An 18,931-nucleotide genomic window follows, 5' to 3' on the forward strand; every position below is an offset into this window, starting at 1 on the left:
GCTGCTTCCCCCCAGAAAACCTGCTCTTTAGCGATAAATTGGACCAAACATCAATCCAGAGAAAGCCTAATTGATGTTTGCTCCAATTCAGTGGTAAATATCAGGTTTCCTTGGGGGAAAGTGCTGGGCAAGGGTAAGTCTGGATGAGCCCTGAGTTATTCTGCAACTAAGGCAGGCAAAGCAGGTTGTCTCAGGAGTGCATTGAAGTTTTATAGTCTGGGCTAGGTGACCACAGCGACTAAGGCCCTGCTCTCTGTGTCTTCCAGTTATCAGGGTGGTGCCTTTTCCTGCAACCATTGGCTTTGTCTTGGCCACAGGACTTCAAGCTGCCAGAGTATCTTTGGAGAAAGTTCCTCAGGTCTTTCCTGAGCCTCTGAGGAGTCTAGAATCCAGTCATTAGAGTCCAATGGCAGAAGTGTCTCCTCAGGGTTCAAGAGATGAGATGTGGGGCTCTGGTGCCAGCAGACCCAAATGGTAACAACTGCATGATTATTCAAAATCTAGTTGTAACTATTTAGTTCAATTAATTCGACAAAATCCAGTAACATGAACCAGTGACACCAGCTTTTCAAAGTCTGGTAGTCATTTGCACTGCCAGTGCCCAGCTACTGCCCCCTTGCCTCTTAATGCCTCTCTGGTAATCCCACTGACCCCCAGGGGGTGGTACTGCCCAGTTTGGGACCCACTGCCATACAACATCAAATGGCCTTGTTTTGTAACCCTCTTAAAACCCTCTTATGGTGGGTTAAATGCTCAGACAAGGCAATGTCCTGTACCCTCTCAAAACACCCATCCCTAGAAAGACCTGCTGCACATTTCCAATGTTTGGCAATGTTGAGTCTGGCTATTGCAAAGAACAGTCTTAGCAGCTCCTTGTGAACAAGGGTGGGATTTAAGTCACTGTCAATGGCCAGGAGAGCTAATACCGGGTCTGGGGTTAGAGACTGGTTTCTTATTGCAGAAAGGTCCATGAATATAGACCACAAATAAGCTGTTAATATTTCACACTGCCACCACATATGAAGGAAGGTGCGCTTGTGACCATAGGCTCTCCAGCATATCAGTAAAGTATCTTGCAGGATGTGTAACAGTCTAACAAGCATCCAATACCAGCATAGTAAAAGCTTGAGGGATGCTGCCTTTATTTTGGCAGAAATTGTCTTAATAGGTAGAGAGGATCATACCTTCAGCTTGCTTCCTTGAATAATCTTTAAGAGTATTATTTCTTTATTTCATATAATTTATATACCAATTGATTGTAAGAGGGTGGGAAGACTCCAAGAAGTTTACAAGAAGAACAAAGCAATACAAGAAAAACAAAGCAAAACACTCTATGAAAACAGTTAAAAACTAGGCTCCTTAATCCTGCAAAGGCAGATCCATCCAGCAAGTAAAAGTCAGCGAAGTGGCCTGAACTGTTGCCACGTGCTCAGAGGTTGGCATGGGGTGGCTTGGCCAACCTCCTGTCTTCTAGAATCTTCCCAAACAAATGGGCTACCTCCATGGCACAACCCCAGTGGATGGTGAGCCCAAAACCACCATGGCCATAGTTGTGGATCACCTGAGAGAGAAGGAAAAGGCAAGAAGAGAGCTACTTCACCAAGGAAAACAGCAGGAAGGAAAACATTACTTCCTACGGCAACTGAATGTCAGAGTCGATTAATGCACCATCCACACATCAAACACACAGAGAACCGCATTTTGTTTCACTAAATTTCAGTAGGGCTAGCTTACTCGTACACAGGACTGCAGCCTTAGAGTAACCCCCCCCCCCCAAGGATATATGAGAGTCCTAGCCTCAGCATGTGTGAGATACCATGCAAGGCCTGATCCTGTTCCACAAATCAATTCACACCATGCATACGGAAAGTTACCCACCTCTGATTGTAACATCCCATGGCGAACAGCCTGGTGTTCTAATCGGACTCTTGGCCGTACGGGACGATGACCGCTCCATTCATGGATGATTTTGGCTTTCTGGAAGCAGCAACATGCATGGTTATTCAGAGCAGGCAATTGTAAGAAAACATGGGAAGTGGGGACAGCAATCCATTTTGACAGTGCTTATACTGGATCTTCCTGTGGAAGAGCCATAACACAGTGGTAGAAGACTGGGGTGTTGCATCTCCAGCTCAAGGACAGGAAACTGCAGCAGATGTGGGCCCTCCCCATCAGCGCCAGCCAGCCTGCCATCAAGGGCAGTGATGGCCAAACGTGGCCCTCCAGCTGCTTTGGGACTACAGTTGCCATCATCCCTGACCACTGGTCCTGTTAGGATGATGGGAGTTGATGTCCAAAAACAGCTGGAGGGCCAGGTTCGGCCATCCCTGGTCAAGGGTGATGGGAGTTGTAGTTCAGCAACATCTGGAGGGCCCCTGCGGGTCCCCCATTCCTGGGCCACAGGCTTGGGCACAGCCCTGTCTGAGATCTAGGGATGCCACCTTGGGTTGGGGAAAGTACAGGACGGGGCAGACAAAATAAAGGCAGGTGGGGGGAATGGGAGGAGCTAAAAATTACTTTACCTGGTGCAGAAATGACTTCAAAGCACTACAATTATCAAATGGAAGCTATCAGTAACTGCAAACACTCCAACAGCAATACTGAAAGGAACTCTTCCCCACCTGCTGAATTTCTGCCTGCCAGAATCATGATGAATAGAGAAACCCAGCCAAAAAAGAAAAAAGTGGGGGGGGGGGAGCGAGAGATAGCAACAAATTCTGCTTCTCTTCCTCATAGAGCTTTGCTTCCAGCACTCTAACAGGGTTCACACAACCCCTCATCCCCTGAGAGCTCCAATATGATGCTTTAATGCCTAGGGATGGACAAATTATCATTATTATTTATTAAATTTATATACCACCCTTCATCCAGGCAATTTCAGTGACAGAACCCTAAATGTGAAAAGCCCTCCTCTGCAGACTCCATGCGATCTATTCTAGAGGTGGAAATAAGCCAAGAGACCCTTAAACACACAGTGAGAGGCACATTGAGACTGAGCTATGAGAATGTTGACCTGTACTTTAATTTACTTTTTAACTTATTGTTGGTTTTAATTTTTTTTTAATAACAGTAATAACTTTTTACTAACAATTTCATTGTTTTATTCTTTGTGGTTGCTGTTTTTTAGCAATCAAGCTGTATACAAATGTTATGAAACAGGTCTGCCCCCAGATAGGCATGTCTTGCCACTGGCTTCCATTTATACATTACTTGTCTGTGCAAACATGGTACAAACTCTTTAAGCCACCAGGAACTCTTTTAACCCAGAGCAAGAGATTTTGGGTATAAATATACAGTTTGCAGCATGGGAAAACCAGTGCTTTCTTCTTTAAAATAATGTTTAGGGGTGCTCTCATTTTGACTCAAGAAAATCACCATTTTATAGTTCAAATCAGGAAAAATAAATACAGTAAATGGACAAAAGTACAAAAATTCACAAAATGTTTAGGGGTATGCATACTCTTGCATCCCCCCACAAAAAAGCACTGGGAAAAGAAAAACTATGGAGAGAGGATTTGAAATTTATGTGTTATACTTTAACAGAAAATTATATGAAAATGATGTATTGCTGATATTTAACCCCAAGTAAATTAGCAAAAATGTATAGGTCAAGTTCACATGTTTGTTGGAAATGTAAGGAAAAGGAAGGCACCTCTCATCATATGTGGTGGAATTGTAAAGGAATTCTGGGAAATGATATAAAATGAATTGAAAAAAAATGTTTAAAATAACTTTTGTTAAAAAAACCAGAAACCTTTTTGTTAGGAATTGTAGGTGCAGAGATACTGAAGAAACTGAAGAGACTTTATGTATGCTACAACAGCAGCAAAGATGCTTCTTACCCAGAGTTTGAAAGATGACAAGATATCTACTAGGGCGGACTGGCAGATGAAATTATTGGACTACGCAGAGAGGGCAAGATTAACCAGGGAAAATCAGAACTCAGGAGTGTCAGGGGCTGCCATCAAGGAAGGGGAGAGAGGCAGGAACGTCCTGAGAGGCCTCAGGAGAAATGGATGAAGAAAGGGGGGGGGTTTGCAAAGGCTCACTCAGCCTGAGATGAGCCACAACGCGGCTCCCAAGGAGTTGTTTTCGCCAGGGGAATAAACGTAAGGAAAAGAGGCGGAGAGGGGGTTTTCTCCGGGCTTTTGTGCTGGAAGGCAAACCGGAAGAAACCACTTCTGGAATCTGCTAGTGATTGAGGCAGACATGGATTTTGGACTTCTGCACTCTACATAGTTTGCACTCAATAAAACCTGTAAAAGACAGGTCAGAGTCCTGGCTGTTTGTGAGCAACCACACACATTCCTCACAAGGAGGATCAAAACTTCAACAAAGAATGGGATAAATATATATTGTACTTGAAAGACCACTGTAAACACTTGAACTCTTTGGCAGGCTTTAAATAACTCTTGCAATGATACAAGATTTTGGATACAATGGAGGATGGTAAATTAGATGGACTTATAATATGCAGTTTAAAAAGTTATTTAAAGAACCCATGGAGGTGAGGAGGGAAGACTTGAGATTTGGAAGAATCTTGTGTAAATGTTAATGTCTTTGATAATATTACTTGTGTGAATGATTTCGTAAAATCAAATAAAAATTATTTCAAAAAATAAATAAAGGAACTCCTTTAACCCAAGGGAAACTCCAAGCAGGTTGTGCTGCGCCCGGAATTCCCCCTGTGTGCAGGGAGGGCTTGGAGAGCATGACGGCCTGCTCGGTCCCCACGCTGGTCACTGTACCTGGAGGCTAGGAAGCAGCTCACAGCACCCTTGCCAAACGCGCTGGTGGTCCTGGGGGCTGTTCTCTTGACTCCAGTTTCCCAGCTGAAATATTCCTCCCAATGTCACTGCGTTGCTCCTACAGCAGAAACAGAAAGGGAAGTGGCAGTGTGTGTGTGTGGAATCAGCCCTAAGCCAGGTTGGAAGAAATGGTGTCAAGCAAGGGTCACACAAGTGTGCCAGGCTGGCTACTGCCAAGCCACAATGGCAGTCTATTGCGTTTGGTGTCAGCCTCCTGCTCCTGCTCCTTTTTCCCTGTGGGAGACGTGACGCTCTGAGTCTCCCAAGCAATGCTTGTGTGCATCACACCACAAACGTCCCAGGGCTCCAGGATGGCCAGAGGCCCCAAGGAGATGCTCTTTGGGCCTGTGATCATTTAGGCCACATCCACACCATTTGAAGTACATGGTTTCTTCCAAGGAATCCTGGGAACTGTCATTTGTATGGGGGTTGTAGCTTTGGGGGGGACGGGGACAACAACTACAGTTCGTGATTCTTTAGGGGAAGCCATGCACTTTAAATGCATGGTGTGGATGTGACCCATGATTACTGTCCTATCTGTTACCTCTGTGTTGTGGGTTGGGATGGGCAGCAGATCCTGAAATGGCCAAGCGAACAAGAGTTAAGAAATCACATAAAGCACAGGGGGTGGAAATGTTTCAGCCCAAAGGCCACATCACCCTCTTAGGGGCCGCATTCCAGTAGTGATTGGAGGCTGGGGTTGAGGGAGAATTTCAATTCTGTTTGCATTTAATCTTGAATGTATCAAATCTGCACTTTCTGAAACAATATGAGAACCAAAGCACAGTCATCCTTCGAAATTTGCACTTAACTGAATCTTGCAATGCAGTTCTCCAGCAAATGCTTGCAGAAATGCGTTTATTAGGTGACAGTGTGCATAGAAATGAATATATTGTGAAAATAACATGCAAAAATGCACCATATGAGGGGAAAGAGTTTGCAAAAACGTGTACATGAGTCAAAACTACAGATAAAAATGTGTTTGTTAGCAGAAATCTACATGTAAAATGCTGAATAATTTTCATGAAGGGTTTTTTAAAATTGCCAAATGTGAACTGAATTAGCAAAACCAGAAAGAGAGAGAACTGAAATGGACAGCTCCTTCTATCCCTAATGAAAAAAGTGTTAATTAGGAGAAATTTGCACATAAAAAGCTGAAGAATTTTTGTGAGGATTAAAAAAAATCAAAAAATCAGACATTGCTGCAGAAATGTGGACTGCTTAATCCAAGGCTGGAAAAATTAGAAACTGAGAGGACACGGAAGGACAGATCTGTCCATCCCCACAAAGGCAAAAGTGGGCGAGATGTGACACTTATCTTTGTACATTAGGCTACATTCCAGAAATCTCTGCACCCGGCACCTCACATGCCCCTCCCTCCCTCCAGGCAAGCAAGCAGCATTGCCCCAGTGGAAGGACACCTCCAAGCAGGTTAAAGCGCTTGAGGTGGGTGCCAGCAGACGGTGTGAAGTGAGGGTGCAGACCAAGAAGGGTCCTAAGCACCAAAGAGGCCTGGAAGGCTGCACCCAGACCCTGGGCTTGAGATTCCCCAACCCTGAGCAAGCATTTATTTGGGTTCACAACACAAATGCCATTGGGCTTCCCCAACGAGGAGTCCTCCAGATGTTTTGCAGTACAACTCAGCAGCACACTGGCAGGGCCTGATGGGAGCTGGAGGAGCAAACATCTGGAAGGCATCCAATTGGGGAAGACGACATTCTGTCATAGTCAGTTATGTTTTCCTTACCCAGGTATGATGTAAGGTGTGTTATAGATCTCAGTCTCAACATCATGGGTGATGATGAAATGCTTCACCCAGGGGGCCTCGACCTAGAGAGCCAAAACAAGAAGAGGCAACAGCAAGCGTGTATTGCTGCATTCACCCCGGCAGGAATCAGGTGACCTGAGGAACAAATCAAGCCCCCCCACCTTGCCGTATAAAACTCCTGACTCTGGTCTGGATCCTCAGCTTGAGCAATGTCACGGATTTGCTGACCCATCAACCCCATCATAGCCCCACCAGGACTGCAGGTAGACAGGCAGCTTCTTCCCTTCTTGCAAGGCAGCCAAAAGAGTCCTAGAAAGCCTGGCCTCACCTTGATGACTTGCCCCCGGCCCGGGCGTAACTCAGGGTCAGGTTGTAGCTCCCCAGCACGAACCCCTGTGCAGTTGATTATGATGTCCACACCTTCAGCCATCAACTAAGCAAAAGACAGATTTGTGGTGTTACTGTCTCTGAAGGCAAATGGGAACTGGAATCCAAAAACATATGGAAGGCCAGAGGTTGGCCACCCTGGTTTTCTGTCCTGCTTAGCAAAAAATGGTTTGGAAAGTCCACCATATCTGCCTAAAGCAGGGCAGGAATTATTGGAGCCATACTCCAGAAATATCTAGAGAGAGGGCAGATGGTTGGGGGTTGTGACGTTAACATATGAGAGTGCTGGAGGTGAAATAGTTAAACAGGTTACCCAATCAGAACCCAGGGGGGTGGAGTCAGAGGAACTATAAAACCAGCTCTGGGAGGGGTGGAAGGAGGAGTTAGTTGGGAGGTTGGTTGGAGTGGGAGTGAATTGGGATAGAGTCTGGGGGTAGGTTGAGTTAGTGTAGTGAAATAAGCTGAGTCAGGAACAGTTAGGAGCTAGGAAGACAAGTAAATATCTGAGAGGTGGTTTAGTGAGAGACAGCAGGTAGCGGAAGTTATAGGTCTGGATAGGCACCCATGATTGTAATGGACCGATACCGTTTATGAAACCACACACGCTTGTTAAACTGCAATAAATAAACAGAAGTTTATGTTCCAATCTAACCCTGACTGGACTCAGTATTGTACCAGGTGGTGGGGCCTGGGTGGTGGCAGCAAGAAATAAAGTGGTGGCACAGGGATCAATAGACGGTGAAACGTCCGGGGACCCTGTGTGATCACCACAGGGATGTCTGGGCTTACAGTCACACCAAGCATTTAGAGCACTAGGTTGTCACTTTAAATAATCAAGGCTTCCCCCAAGGAACTCTGGGAACTGTAGTGTGTTAAGGATGCTGAGAGTTGTTATGAAACCCCCAGAGCTATACGGTTCCCTGTGAAGAGGGATTGATTGTTAAATAGTTCTGGGAGTCATAGAATCTTAGAGTTGTAGAAATGGAAGGGACCCCAATGTTCATCTAGTCCAACCCCCTGCAATGCAGGAATCTCAGCTAAAGCATCCATGTCGCTCCGGGAGAGGAAGAGGGGCTTCTTCACACGTCTCAGTATGCTTAACAAACCACAGGTCCCTTAATTCTTTGGGGGAAGCCATGTCTGTTTAAAGTGGCATCATAATGTGTGGTGTGTATTGTTGGACTACAATTCCCATCATCCCTGACCACTGGGCCATGCTGGCTGACGCTGATGGGAGGAGTTGTAGTCCAACATTGGCTGGGACCCACGGCTGGTCTAGTGTCTCAAAGTGGTTTCCCAATGTGGTTCCGAAGGACTCCATGGAACCCTCAGATATAACCCTTGGCACCTGCCAATGCCCCCCACCCTTCCAATGTTTATAATTTAAAGGAGGTGTTTTGTGGGGAGCACAGGCGCTTCACCTGTCGGGGGGGGGTCGCATCTGAACATTGCTGGTTTTTCTTTTGTAAAAAGGTTTTTGGTTGTGCTACCAACAGTTTCCAAAATTTCCAAATATGCCCCGAGGGCTAAAAAAAAGTTTGGGACTCCTAGTCTGGAATATCCTATCATCTTTGAACCTGTGTTGTAGACGACACATTGTCCCTTGGCAATATTGAAGAATTTCAACTTTGTCTTTTGTAAACCTTTGTCAAAGATGCCAAAGTTCCAGAATGGCTTTTTACCAGCAACTGACATATTTCTATCCAAGCGTATTTAAGAAAACTCCAGGAGAGGATTGGAATGACCACAGGAGATGCTAAGGGGAAACTACTCCAGACTGGTGGAAAGGTTTTAAGGCTGGTCCCACCTTCCAGGTAAAGGGAAGCAACTGGGCCACATGAATTCAGAGAAGCATAGAACGGCAGAGCTGGGAGGGAAACAAAGGGCCATCTAATTCTAATCCAAACCTGTGCTGTGCAATGCAAGAATCATAACTAATTTGTTTTTATATTGTGTTATTCAATAAATTAAATACAGTTCATGTAAACATATATATGGGTGGGTTATTATTATGATTTTTACAATCTTGCAGGAATTCAGAATTTATTTATTTATTGAAATTTTGTATACCACTGGACTGTGAAAAACCTCAGACCTCAAAGCTTTCGCCTTCCCCAAAATTCCTTGCTTCAGTTCTGCTCAAAATGCAGCCATATTTAAAGCCTAACAATAGACTCCCCCCTCCCCCTCTATCTAATCCTGTCCGCAGCTGGTGGAGAAGGGAAATACCTTTATCAATGCCCCTCCCAGAATACATTTAAATTCCCAACTAACCTCCTGGAAGGACTCAATTTTCCGATGAAAGAACTTGACGCTCTGCAGCCTTAACCTGTAAGACAAATGTTGTCTTGTAAACAACAGGGCGAGCCACTGTGACTGATGGCTAACATTCTGACACTTCTCCAATTCTGGTGGCATCCCTAGAAAGAGCCCAGTGAGGTCTCTGCATGCTGGCTGACTGTTGGCACTGGATGCTGGGTGACTATTAGGGCAAGAGGAACCCTGAAAAGCCAGCCGGAATAGGAGAAATGGCAGGAACCATGGCTGGCTGGCAGCCTCTTCCGGACAAAGGGCACTTGTAGAGCACCTGCTATGCCTGTGGAAGGTTCCATGTTCCGTTCCCAGGGCATCTCCCGGTAGGGCTGGGAGGGAACTGAAGAGCCAGTCAGCGTAGAGATAATACCGAGCTTGGCAGACCAATGGTCAAACTCTGACAAGGCACCTTCTCGTGGTCAGTATGGATATTGTCAGAAGAGAGAGAAGAAAGCAAATATCATACACACCTCTTTGTAAGCCAGGGTAGATATCGTTTGCCCTCCAGCATCAGAGCTGTGTTGAACCAACCATAGCTGAAACCAGGGAAAGGAAAGATAAGGACATAGCAATGGGCTACCATCTGAAATACAGGGGTCCCTTCACTTATCCAGGGCTTTTGTTCCCGGGCTACATGCATACATGTGAAATCGCATCAAGTGGAGAGGGCGTTGTTGAGAGAGGCTGGAAAGCGACTCTCTCTTGGTGGACTCCATCCATCCCATCCACCTTCCTCAAGTGGCAATGCACCCTTTCGAGCGCATGTCCTGCTTGCCTCTGGTGACTGGAATGTTGAGCTGGGAGTCAGAGGGTCAGTGGCACTCTCCCTGTTAGTCTGGGAAGGTGCTGGAGGAGGTTTCTGCAAGTCTATGATTCTATAATAGCCGTCACATCCAGGGAGTGTCATTTATGCCACTGGAATCTACCTCTCCCCCTCCTCATTTTAGTCCTGCTCTAGATGGCCTCCTAGCCCACCAGAGAGGTAGTGTCAGCCTTATCTCACAAAGCAAACCATGACACCCAAAACCTAAAGGGAAGAGAGAATTGATCAATACCTGTAGCCAGGGAAGAGCTCAAGCTCTTTCTGTGTCAAGGTCCTAAATCCCAAAACAATATTCTTCCATGATGGGTCCTGCAGAGGAGAAAGTATTGTGCCAGTTATAAGGCAACTGAGGGAAGAGTCCACATGTCTAAGATGCTCTGGTCCAGTCACCTTGTTCTCTGTGAAAATTGATAATTTGTACCAAATGGCGTCATTTAACTGTGATTCATGCACCACTTCTTGAGCAAGTCATTCAAGAAATTAGAATAGATTCCACTAACGAAGAGAGATGCACCTGAGATGCATTTGGCCTCATGTTCCTACACCTATTGGTTGTGGGTTTCCCCCTTTGCTTTGCAGTGATGCAAAAACAGCCATATTGAGTGTCATGCAAATAGGCCATGGAAAGCAATCTCCCATTATCATCTGTCTATGCAATACTCCAAAACTCCTTCTACAAGGAAGACCAAACATCCTTTGAAATAATTGCTCTTATTTAACATGAGTTACTTACCGGAACTGGCTGTGTAAAGAGATTGTATCCAGAGAGCAGAAACAACCCCATCTCCTCAGCTTCTGGTGAATTAATGTGTTGAAGAAGATAATCAAAAGTCTCTTTATTCCAGAGTCTGTCATATTAAATAATACAGTCAGACAATTACACACTCTAGGATTGTACTGTAAATTTTCCTGCAACTTGATGGTCTACCAGAAAACAGAATGGATGAGTCTCCCGATGCAATGCCTCTCCCAAGACAAATATGCCAATACAATGCCTTTCCTGTAATGGTGGATTGTTTATTATGCCAGGAATTAGTCCAACCCACCCCCTCCGAGGCTGACATGCTTCACCTCTCCTCCCCTTCTCCAGTATGTCTGCAAGGAGGAGTTGGGAAGTATTTGCTTTTGATTTCAACTACCCACAGTTTAGCATCACATTCAGACTCTAAACTGTGGTTAACCATAGCTACAGTACCATGTGTTTCAACCAAATTCATAAAACAGTTTGATTAGCCACAGTTCTTTGTTTTTGGACAACGTTGACATAGCCATGGTTAATCCAAAATGGCTTCCAGTCTGCTTCTCACAGATGCACTGGGAAAGGAAGGGAAACACATGGATCTGGGAAGAGGCCAGGCTTTCCCTTCATTTTCTTCCCTTTTTCTCCTGCCTTTCTTCCATTTGGGATCCCAAAGGCGTGTATGTGTGGGTTCCAGGCCTCCACCTATCCAGGCACTGACCCAACCCAGCTCTGCTTATGTGTCATCCATGGGAAACAATGACCCACTGAAACGCTTCCAACTCCCTTCAAAATGGCTGGCTGCCTTCAGCTTGAAGCATACTTCTGCTGCCTGCCTGTCTAGGCCTTCACAGAAAGAAGGCCTCACCAACCTCTCCACTGCTCTTATCCTTGGGAAGTTTTTCTGAATATTTAGTTCAGATTTGCCTCTGCAGTTTAGTCCTCACTGAAGAGCCACACAGGCAGAGCAGGGAGACTGAACCAACAAGGCTCAGTGCAAGGATGAGCTACTCAGATGAGAACATAAAGAGATGTAATTCCTCAATTATCAGGGAATCCAAAGCTTTTAGTCTTATGTTTGTTTGTTTTTATAAATAAATAGATTTTTATGGAATTTTTCTCAGACAAATAAAAAATATATAATGGCAAACACAACCTGCTTAACAAAACTTGTGCACCTGTCACGGATGGTATACAGAAAAAAATGTTAAGCAATCAGAGAGCGCTATATTAAGTAAGGTGTAGAAACAGCAGTCTGGAAGGCCAAAGGAAGTAATTTATACATTTTTAAGCTAAAGGCCAAATATGTTTAGATATCATCATCATCATCATCCTCATCATATTATTTATAGCCCGCCTATCTGGCTGGATTTCCCCAGCCACTCTGCGCTGGGGAAATCCAACCGAATATTAAAAACAATACAGCATCAGAAATTAAAAACGTCCCTAAACAGTTGTCTTTTAAAAGTAAAATAGTTGCTTATTGCCTTGACATCTGCTGGGAGGACGTTCCACAGGGCAGGCGCCACTACCGAGAAGGCCCTCTGCCTGGTTCCCTGTAAGCTCACTTCTCGCAGGTTGTCACAGAACAGATTCAATAACCAAAACCAACCAACTGAGAACGATGTTTTGTCAAATACCCCTCTAAGTTGTCTGTTATGTCCCGTGACATTTTCTGCCACCGCCAAGTGCCAACCCTGACTCCACCGTCCTGTAGAGTGAAAGGGGTCTTACGTTTCTTGAGTGTTTCCCTTGTCGTAGAGATATGGCTGCCAAAGACCCGCTGCCCCGTCGCTGGTGGTGTGAGGCGTAAAGTGGTCGGCATAGATCTCTATTTCCAGGGGCTGATCTGCTGAGTGGTATCGGTCACGGATGCAGAGGGCTGTGGACAGTCCAATGATGCCGGCTCCAATCACAGCAACACGCATGGTGGGGGGCTTAAATTCTCTCCTGGGGGAAGAAAATGGCTACAGCTTTGTGCATCTGGCATTAAATCCCAACAAACATAGCAGAACTCATTCCTGGGTGGCCATACCTAGGCTTGGTAACTCTATTTGCATCCCCTCCAACATTCCTCAGATTGAAATAAGGACTTTTCTCACTTCCTTGCCCCTCCTTGACCTCCCCATTTTTTTTGTCCCCCACTACAGAGCATTTCCTATCAGAAGAAGGGCACGGGCGGCCACTACTACACCAACAAGACAAAGCACACACACCATCCCCCATCCCATTAAAACTCCTTAATCCCAATTTTATGTTATTCTTTGGTAGATTTACCAAAAAGCTCAACAAAATTTGGGGTGTCCTGGTTCTTCCTTTTTGAAATATGGCAACCCTAGGATTGGAAGGCACAAAAGCATGCAGGCTGGTGAGTTTCTAGGTCAGTGTGCCACACTCCAGCCGGGAGAGCCTGGCACACCCCCCAGATGCCGCTCCTTCTGCTCAGGGGCTAACAATAGATCCCTCTGTGCACAGGAATGCCGGCGTGAAAGGGCTGCTTCCCCGTTCTCAAAACTCTGCACCCACTGGCCAGAGAACTTGGCTTCCCTTGTGGCAGAGTCTTGAATGGCTATTCTGTCAGCACAGCCGTTTCTTTCAGAGAAAGACAGCAGAAAGAAACCCTGCAAGTGGCAGAAAAGCTGATTGCCAGAATAACAAAATGTGAGGGGTTTTTTTTTTGGGGGGGGGGGGACTGTGCTAGCTTAAAAAAAAGAATTTGCTATCTTCCATAAGAACAGGAGAAGAGGCTGCTGGATCAGGCCAGTGGCCCATCTGGTCCAGCCTCCTGTCCTCACAGTGGCCAAGCAGATGCCCCCAGGGGAAGCCAGCAGGCAGGAGCCAGGCCCAGGACCGCTCTCCCCTCCTGCACTTGCCAGCAACTGGGATTCAGGAAAATTGCTGCCTCCCTCCAAGCGAGGTGGCAGAGCATAGCAGCCTTATTCTCCACGAACCATCAAACGTGAATATTCTTGGTAATGCTGGAGTTTGATACAAACAGAAAATGTGTTGCTCTCTTTTGAAAGATAGACTGGGCGGTAGTTTATAACGGACTGCTGCAAACAAACAAACCAGCCAGCGACTGTCCCAGGGATGGTCAAATGAAGCCTTTTTCCCTATGAGGAAAGGTTGCAGCTTTGGGGACTGTGAGTAAAGATGAGTAAGGGGAAACATCATAAATAGTGTTTAAAATCATGCAGAGCTTAAAGACAGTAGATGGAGACCCCCCCCCCCCTAACACTAGAACCTGTGGACAGCTGGACCTGTGAAGCTGAATTCAGGAGATGTCTAACAAGGATTTCTTCATGCAGCACAGAGCTAAACTGTGGAGCACCTTCCCACAGGGATGGCCACCAACTGAGATGGCTTTAAAAGGGGACTGGAAATCTGTGGAGGAGGAAAGGGCTATCCGTGGCTACTAGCCACATGGCTCTGCTCTGCTTCCTCACCTGAAGGATCTTGCTGGTGGACTTCCAGTCGGCAACTGCTTCAGCACTGTGGGAACAGGAGGCTGGGCTCAATGGGTCACTGGCCTGATCCAGCAGGCTCTTATGATTTACACAGGGCACCAGGCTGGGGAGAAAGGCCCACATGTGAATGAATGCACATGAACTGTAAGGCATCCGTCCAGAACACAGCCTGCCCATCCCCCACCCCCGCAGCTGCCAAGGTGTATTTTGAACTGCTGACAACACACTGAGAAACAAGTATGGATTTCCTAGTAGATCTTTAACTCAAAGAGCACACACAGTGGAATGTGCACCCATGGGAAGCTGCTGCCAGTCAGTGTAGACAATACTGAGTTGGGTGAACTAATGGTCTGACTTGGGATAAGGCAGCTTCCTGCATTCACCTTTGTGGGTTTGTTTGTTTTTTAAAGTTAACAGAGAACCTCTTTAGTGCAGAGTACATGAGCACAGCATGCAACAAACAACAGCCTTCTTTAATGTGTGATGTAGGGGATGGGTGTCCAGGCAGTTTTGTTTGGAATGAAGCAATATGAGGAGACAGCCTAGGGAGGCAGGATCCACAGGGGAAGCAGTTCCTGCCTCCAGGGTGTGCACTGCCTGCCGCTGCTGCCACCACAGTTGCTGCCTGCTCCTTGGAGGTCAGATCCGCCGCCTGCTTTACAACTCCCAGGGTGTAAAGGAGGTGCTGCTGGCCTCCCACCCCTAGGGAGGAAATGGTGGAGGGCTGCCCTCTGGCATCTCCTGGGCTCTGCATCTGCCCTGCATGATTCATAGCTCCCCCCCCCCGACCTTGATTCCCAGTGATTCCCTTGATTCAACCATTGGGTGAGGTTGATTAGAATGCCCCCCCCCCCCCCGTTTCCAGTGCAGATCTTCATGTACCCTTTTCCCTGGCAGCAGGGAGGTGCCATTTTGTGCTTCAGCTCAGGTGCCAAAATGTCTTGGACTGACCTTGGGTGAAACTATGGGTATTTCAAGTGTTTCCTCATTTTAATCACTGAAATGCTGAGGTTATGCTGGCATTATCAACCAGATTTCCTCTGTCTTCCAAGGGTTTAGGGGAAACTAGCTTGCCATACACCATCATGTCTTGCTTGACAACTGCAAAGACTCAGAAGCAGGGACTTCTAAAATTATTCACAATGGAAGCTGCAATTCTGAAAACTTGACATGTCAGAAGCCACATTTCACCAATTTGCAAAACAGCAGCAGCCCAGGAGATAACCGAATACGGAAAGCCCAGCTTGTTTTCAGTTCCTTTCAAGCCAGTTCTTTGCCAATTCCTACTGCTTTCAAGCCAATCCCCTCGAAGGGCAGAATTCAGAAACAATGAAAGAAAGCAATGTTTTCTGCAAGCACACACAACCACCAGGCAGGCACATTTGTTTTTAGCAAGTCAAAAGAAAGAAAATAAATAAATGTTACCCTCTTGCTGACAAAATACACTTTCCAGAAATGCTTTTTCACTCAACCATGGCCCCAAGTTGTAGGCAGGCAGGCAGTCTCCAGACTGGATCCTGAGAACGACTTGCAAGGTGACTAGTCACAAACCTTGTGTATTTCAGGAGCTTGGAAAGAGGGGTCAAAGTTCCCTGTAGAATGAACATGGGGGAGAGTGAGGTGGAGTTTAACCTTCTGTGCTACGAAAGCTGAAGAGTTGGCATTTTCCTGAGAGCACTCCCTGTTTCAAACTGGGACTCTGTGTCAGGCCTTGACAAGGTTCCATGACCTGCCTTCAGGAAGTGGGAAGAGCTGGCTGTCAGCTGAAGGGGAAGCAGATGCCGTGGTCTAAAGTGACAGGAGCAAGTTCCAAAGCAGTAGTAACAGACATGATAGCAGCTCGAGAATAGATTCTGTATGGATTTCCAAAGAATTGGAAACAAGAGTCAAAAAAATTGAAATCAATCCCAGAACCTTTTCAGACCATAATTCCCTGACTGTGGAACTACAAAAAGAAAGCAAAATCTCTTTTAGATGGAGATTAAATGATGATTTATTAGATGATCAAAAAATTGTTGAAAAAGCCAAAAAGACCTTGACGGATTATTTTGAAATAAACAGTCAAGGGCAAACAAAGGTACAGACGGTCTGGGACGCCAGCAAGGCTGTAATGAGAGGACTCTTTATACAACAAAACCCATTTAAAAGGAAATTGAGAGAGAAAAAGAAAAAAGAAAAATTAGAGAAAATTATGAAAAAGGAGAAACAGCTGCCAAACAGGGCAAATAAAGAGGCAGTAAAACAGGCAATCAAAACATTACAAACCCAATATTCAATGATTATAAATGAGGAAATTAGCCGGAAAATAAAAAGAGCAAAACAAAAATAATTTGAGCATGCAAATAAACCAGGGAAGCTGTTAGTCTGGCAGTTGAAAAAAGGTGAACAAAGGAACTCCATAAATAAAATTAACATAAATGGCAGAATTACAGACAAGCTGAAGGAAATAAGAGAAGGATTTGTTAAATATTTTTCTGAGCTGTATAGACAAGGGAAAGAAGAAACATTTAAGATAGAAGAACACATCAGAAATAGCAATATGCCATATTTAAAAGAAGAACAAAAGAACATTCTTAACTCCCAGATAACAATGAAAGAATTACTTGAGGCAATAAAAAGCTCTAAAAATGGCAAGTCTCCAGGTCTGGATGGCTTTACGGCAAAATATTACAAGAAATTAAATGAACAGTTAGCGAACCCATTGAAAGATGTTATGAATGAAATATTGAACATAGGAGAAATCCCAGAAACATGGAAACAGGCCTATATAAGAGTAATTCCAAAACAAGACGCAGATTTGCTTCAAATTAAAAACTATAGGTCTATCTCCTTGTTAAATAATGATTACAAATTGTTTGCAAATATCCTAGGTAATAGATTAAAAAAACCCTAAATGAATATATACATCAAGATCAAGCCGGGTTTTTACCAGGAAGACAAATGAAGAAGAATATAAGGAATATTTTGAATATAATAGAATATTTGGAGGCTAAAAATGAAAAGAAAGCAGCAATGATGTTTACAGATGCTGAAAAAGCTTTGATAATGTTTCTTGGAAGTTCATGATAAAGCTGTTAGAAGAAATCAGAAGTGGTTCTAAGTTTTTAAAAGGAATAGCTGCAATCTATTCAGAACAAAAAGTCAAATTAATTATAAATCAGGTGATAACAGATGATTGTAAGATCCAAAAAGGAATGAGACAAGGATGCCCATTATCACCATTATTGTTTATCCTGGTCTTGGAAGTACTTGCCAAAAACATAAGAGCGGATAAAGAGATCACAGGTGTAAAAACTGGGAAAAGTGAATTCAAGTTAAAAGTGTATGCAGATGACCTAGTGATAAAACTTCACTTGCTAAAGAAAAAAATCAGAAATTTGGGGAAGTGACAGGATTTAAGCTAAATAGGAATAAAAGTAAATTATTAGTTAAAAACATGAAGGAAGAAGAAAGAACCGAGTTAGAACAAAACATTGAGATTGAAGTCCATAAAAAGCTTAAATATTTAGGGATTTGGTTAACATCAAGAAATATAAACCTATTTAAAAATAACTATGAAAAAATTGGCTTGAGGTAAAAAGAAATTTAGAAATATGGAGTAGAATGAATCTCTCATTGCTAGGAAAAATATCGGCGATTAAAATGAATGTGTTGCCAAAAATGCTATTTCTTTTTCAAGCAATACAGGCCTCCTGAAAGATGAATGTTCTAAAAAATGGCAGAAAGAGATTTCAAAATTTATCTGGGTGGGCAAAAGGCCAAGGATAAATCATGAAATAGTTACAGATGTAAAAGACAGAGACGGGTTTGCCCTCCCAGACCTTAAATTGTATTATGCATCTGCTTGTTTGGTATGGATTAGGGATTGGATGAGATTGGATAAGCGAGAGGCATTAGAACTAGAAGGACAACAGATTCGGCTGGCACGCATACTTATGGTACGGGAAAGGGAAGGTTCATAGAAGTTTTTACAACCATATAATTAGGAAATCACTAATGAGAGTATGGGAGAGATACAAAGACTTGTTGGAACAAAAGACCCTGTGGTGGCTTTCACCACATGAAGCATTACTGCTCAAGCCACTTAGAAAGAAAGGCAAATGGCTCACATATGTTGATTTATTAAAGGACCATGATGGAAAATGGAAATTAAGAGATTACAATGAGATCAAAGACCACTTTCAGAGTTGGTTGCATTATTGACAACTATATGAAACACATAAAGAAGACAGCAAGACAGGATTCAGTTACACAAGATCTAGGTTTCAAACGGAAGTGATTGAAGGGAAAGTGAAACTACTGAAGGCCGCATATAGCATATTATTAGAATGGGAGATGAAAGATTAATAGGTAGAATCAGTTATGATTAAATGGGCAAAAGATGTAGGTCACAACATTATGATGGAAGATTTGGGAAAATTATGGAAAACTGATTTTAAATTTACAGATTGTTTCCTACTGAAGGAGAATTACATGAAGATGATGTACAGATGATACACGACACCAGTGCAATTAGGGAAAATGTACAAATCTAGTTCAAATATATGTTGGAAGTGTAAGGAAAAGGAAGGGACAATTTCTCATATGTGGTGCGATTGTAATGTAATTTAAAAAATTTGGGAAATG

The 18,931-nt window shown here is 44.3% G+C and overlaps 1 protein-coding gene across 3 annotated transcripts; it reads right to left on the reverse strand.

Moving 5' to 3' along the window:
* Positions 1–1,204: 1,204 nt before the first annotated feature.
* DAO (D-amino acid oxidase) lies at positions 1,205–18,664 on the reverse strand. 3 transcript variants are annotated; one of them, XM_083407332.1, is made up of 12 exons: positions 15,731–18,664; positions 14,285–14,408; positions 12,573–12,788; positions 10,833–10,894; positions 10,332–10,408; positions 9,747–9,812; positions 9,238–9,292; positions 6,905–7,009; positions 6,556–6,638; positions 4,749–4,866; positions 1,879–1,977; positions 1,205–1,561 (listed from the first exon to the last, which is right to left on the reverse strand). In XM_083407332.1, exons 3-12 carry the CDS (start codon positions 12,661–12,663, stop codon positions 1,430–1,432), a joined length of 888 nt encoding a protein of 295 aa, XP_083263458.1. In that variant the 5' UTR covers positions 12,664–12,788; positions 14,285–14,408; positions 15,731–18,664; the 3' UTR covers positions 1,205–1,429. The 3 variants fall into 3 exon arrangements, with proteins under 3 accessions (XP_083263458.1, XP_083263456.1, XP_083263457.1); XM_083407330.1 differs by having other exon boundaries at positions 10,833–10,947; XM_083407331.1 differs by lacking the exon at positions 14,285–14,408 and having other exon boundaries at positions 10,833–10,947.
* Between the last annotated feature and the right edge of the window lie 267 nt (positions 18,665–18,931).

This window comes from Podarcis tiliguerta (assembly GCF_965153285.1).
Source record: "Podarcis tiliguerta genome assembly, chromosome: 13".
NCBI classification, from domain to species: Eukaryota; Metazoa; Chordata; class Lepidosauria; order Squamata; family Lacertidae; genus Podarcis; species Podarcis tiliguerta.

Bases quoted from the DNA above. Each gene is read 5' to 3' on its own strand.
- DAO (XM_083407331.1), bottom strand. From the start codon at position 12,766: ATGCGTGTTGCTGTGATTGGAGCCGGCATCATTGGACTGTCCACAGCC. The intron at 7,010-9,237 runs GTTAGTTGGGAA...TCTTTTGCTTAG, and splicing joins AAATTGAGTCCTTCCAGGAG to TTGATGGCTGAAGGTGTGGA. The intron at 1,562-1,878 runs GTGGGTAACTTT...CTTCTCTCTCAG, and splicing joins ATGGGATGTTACAATCAGAG to GTGATCCACAACTATGGCCA.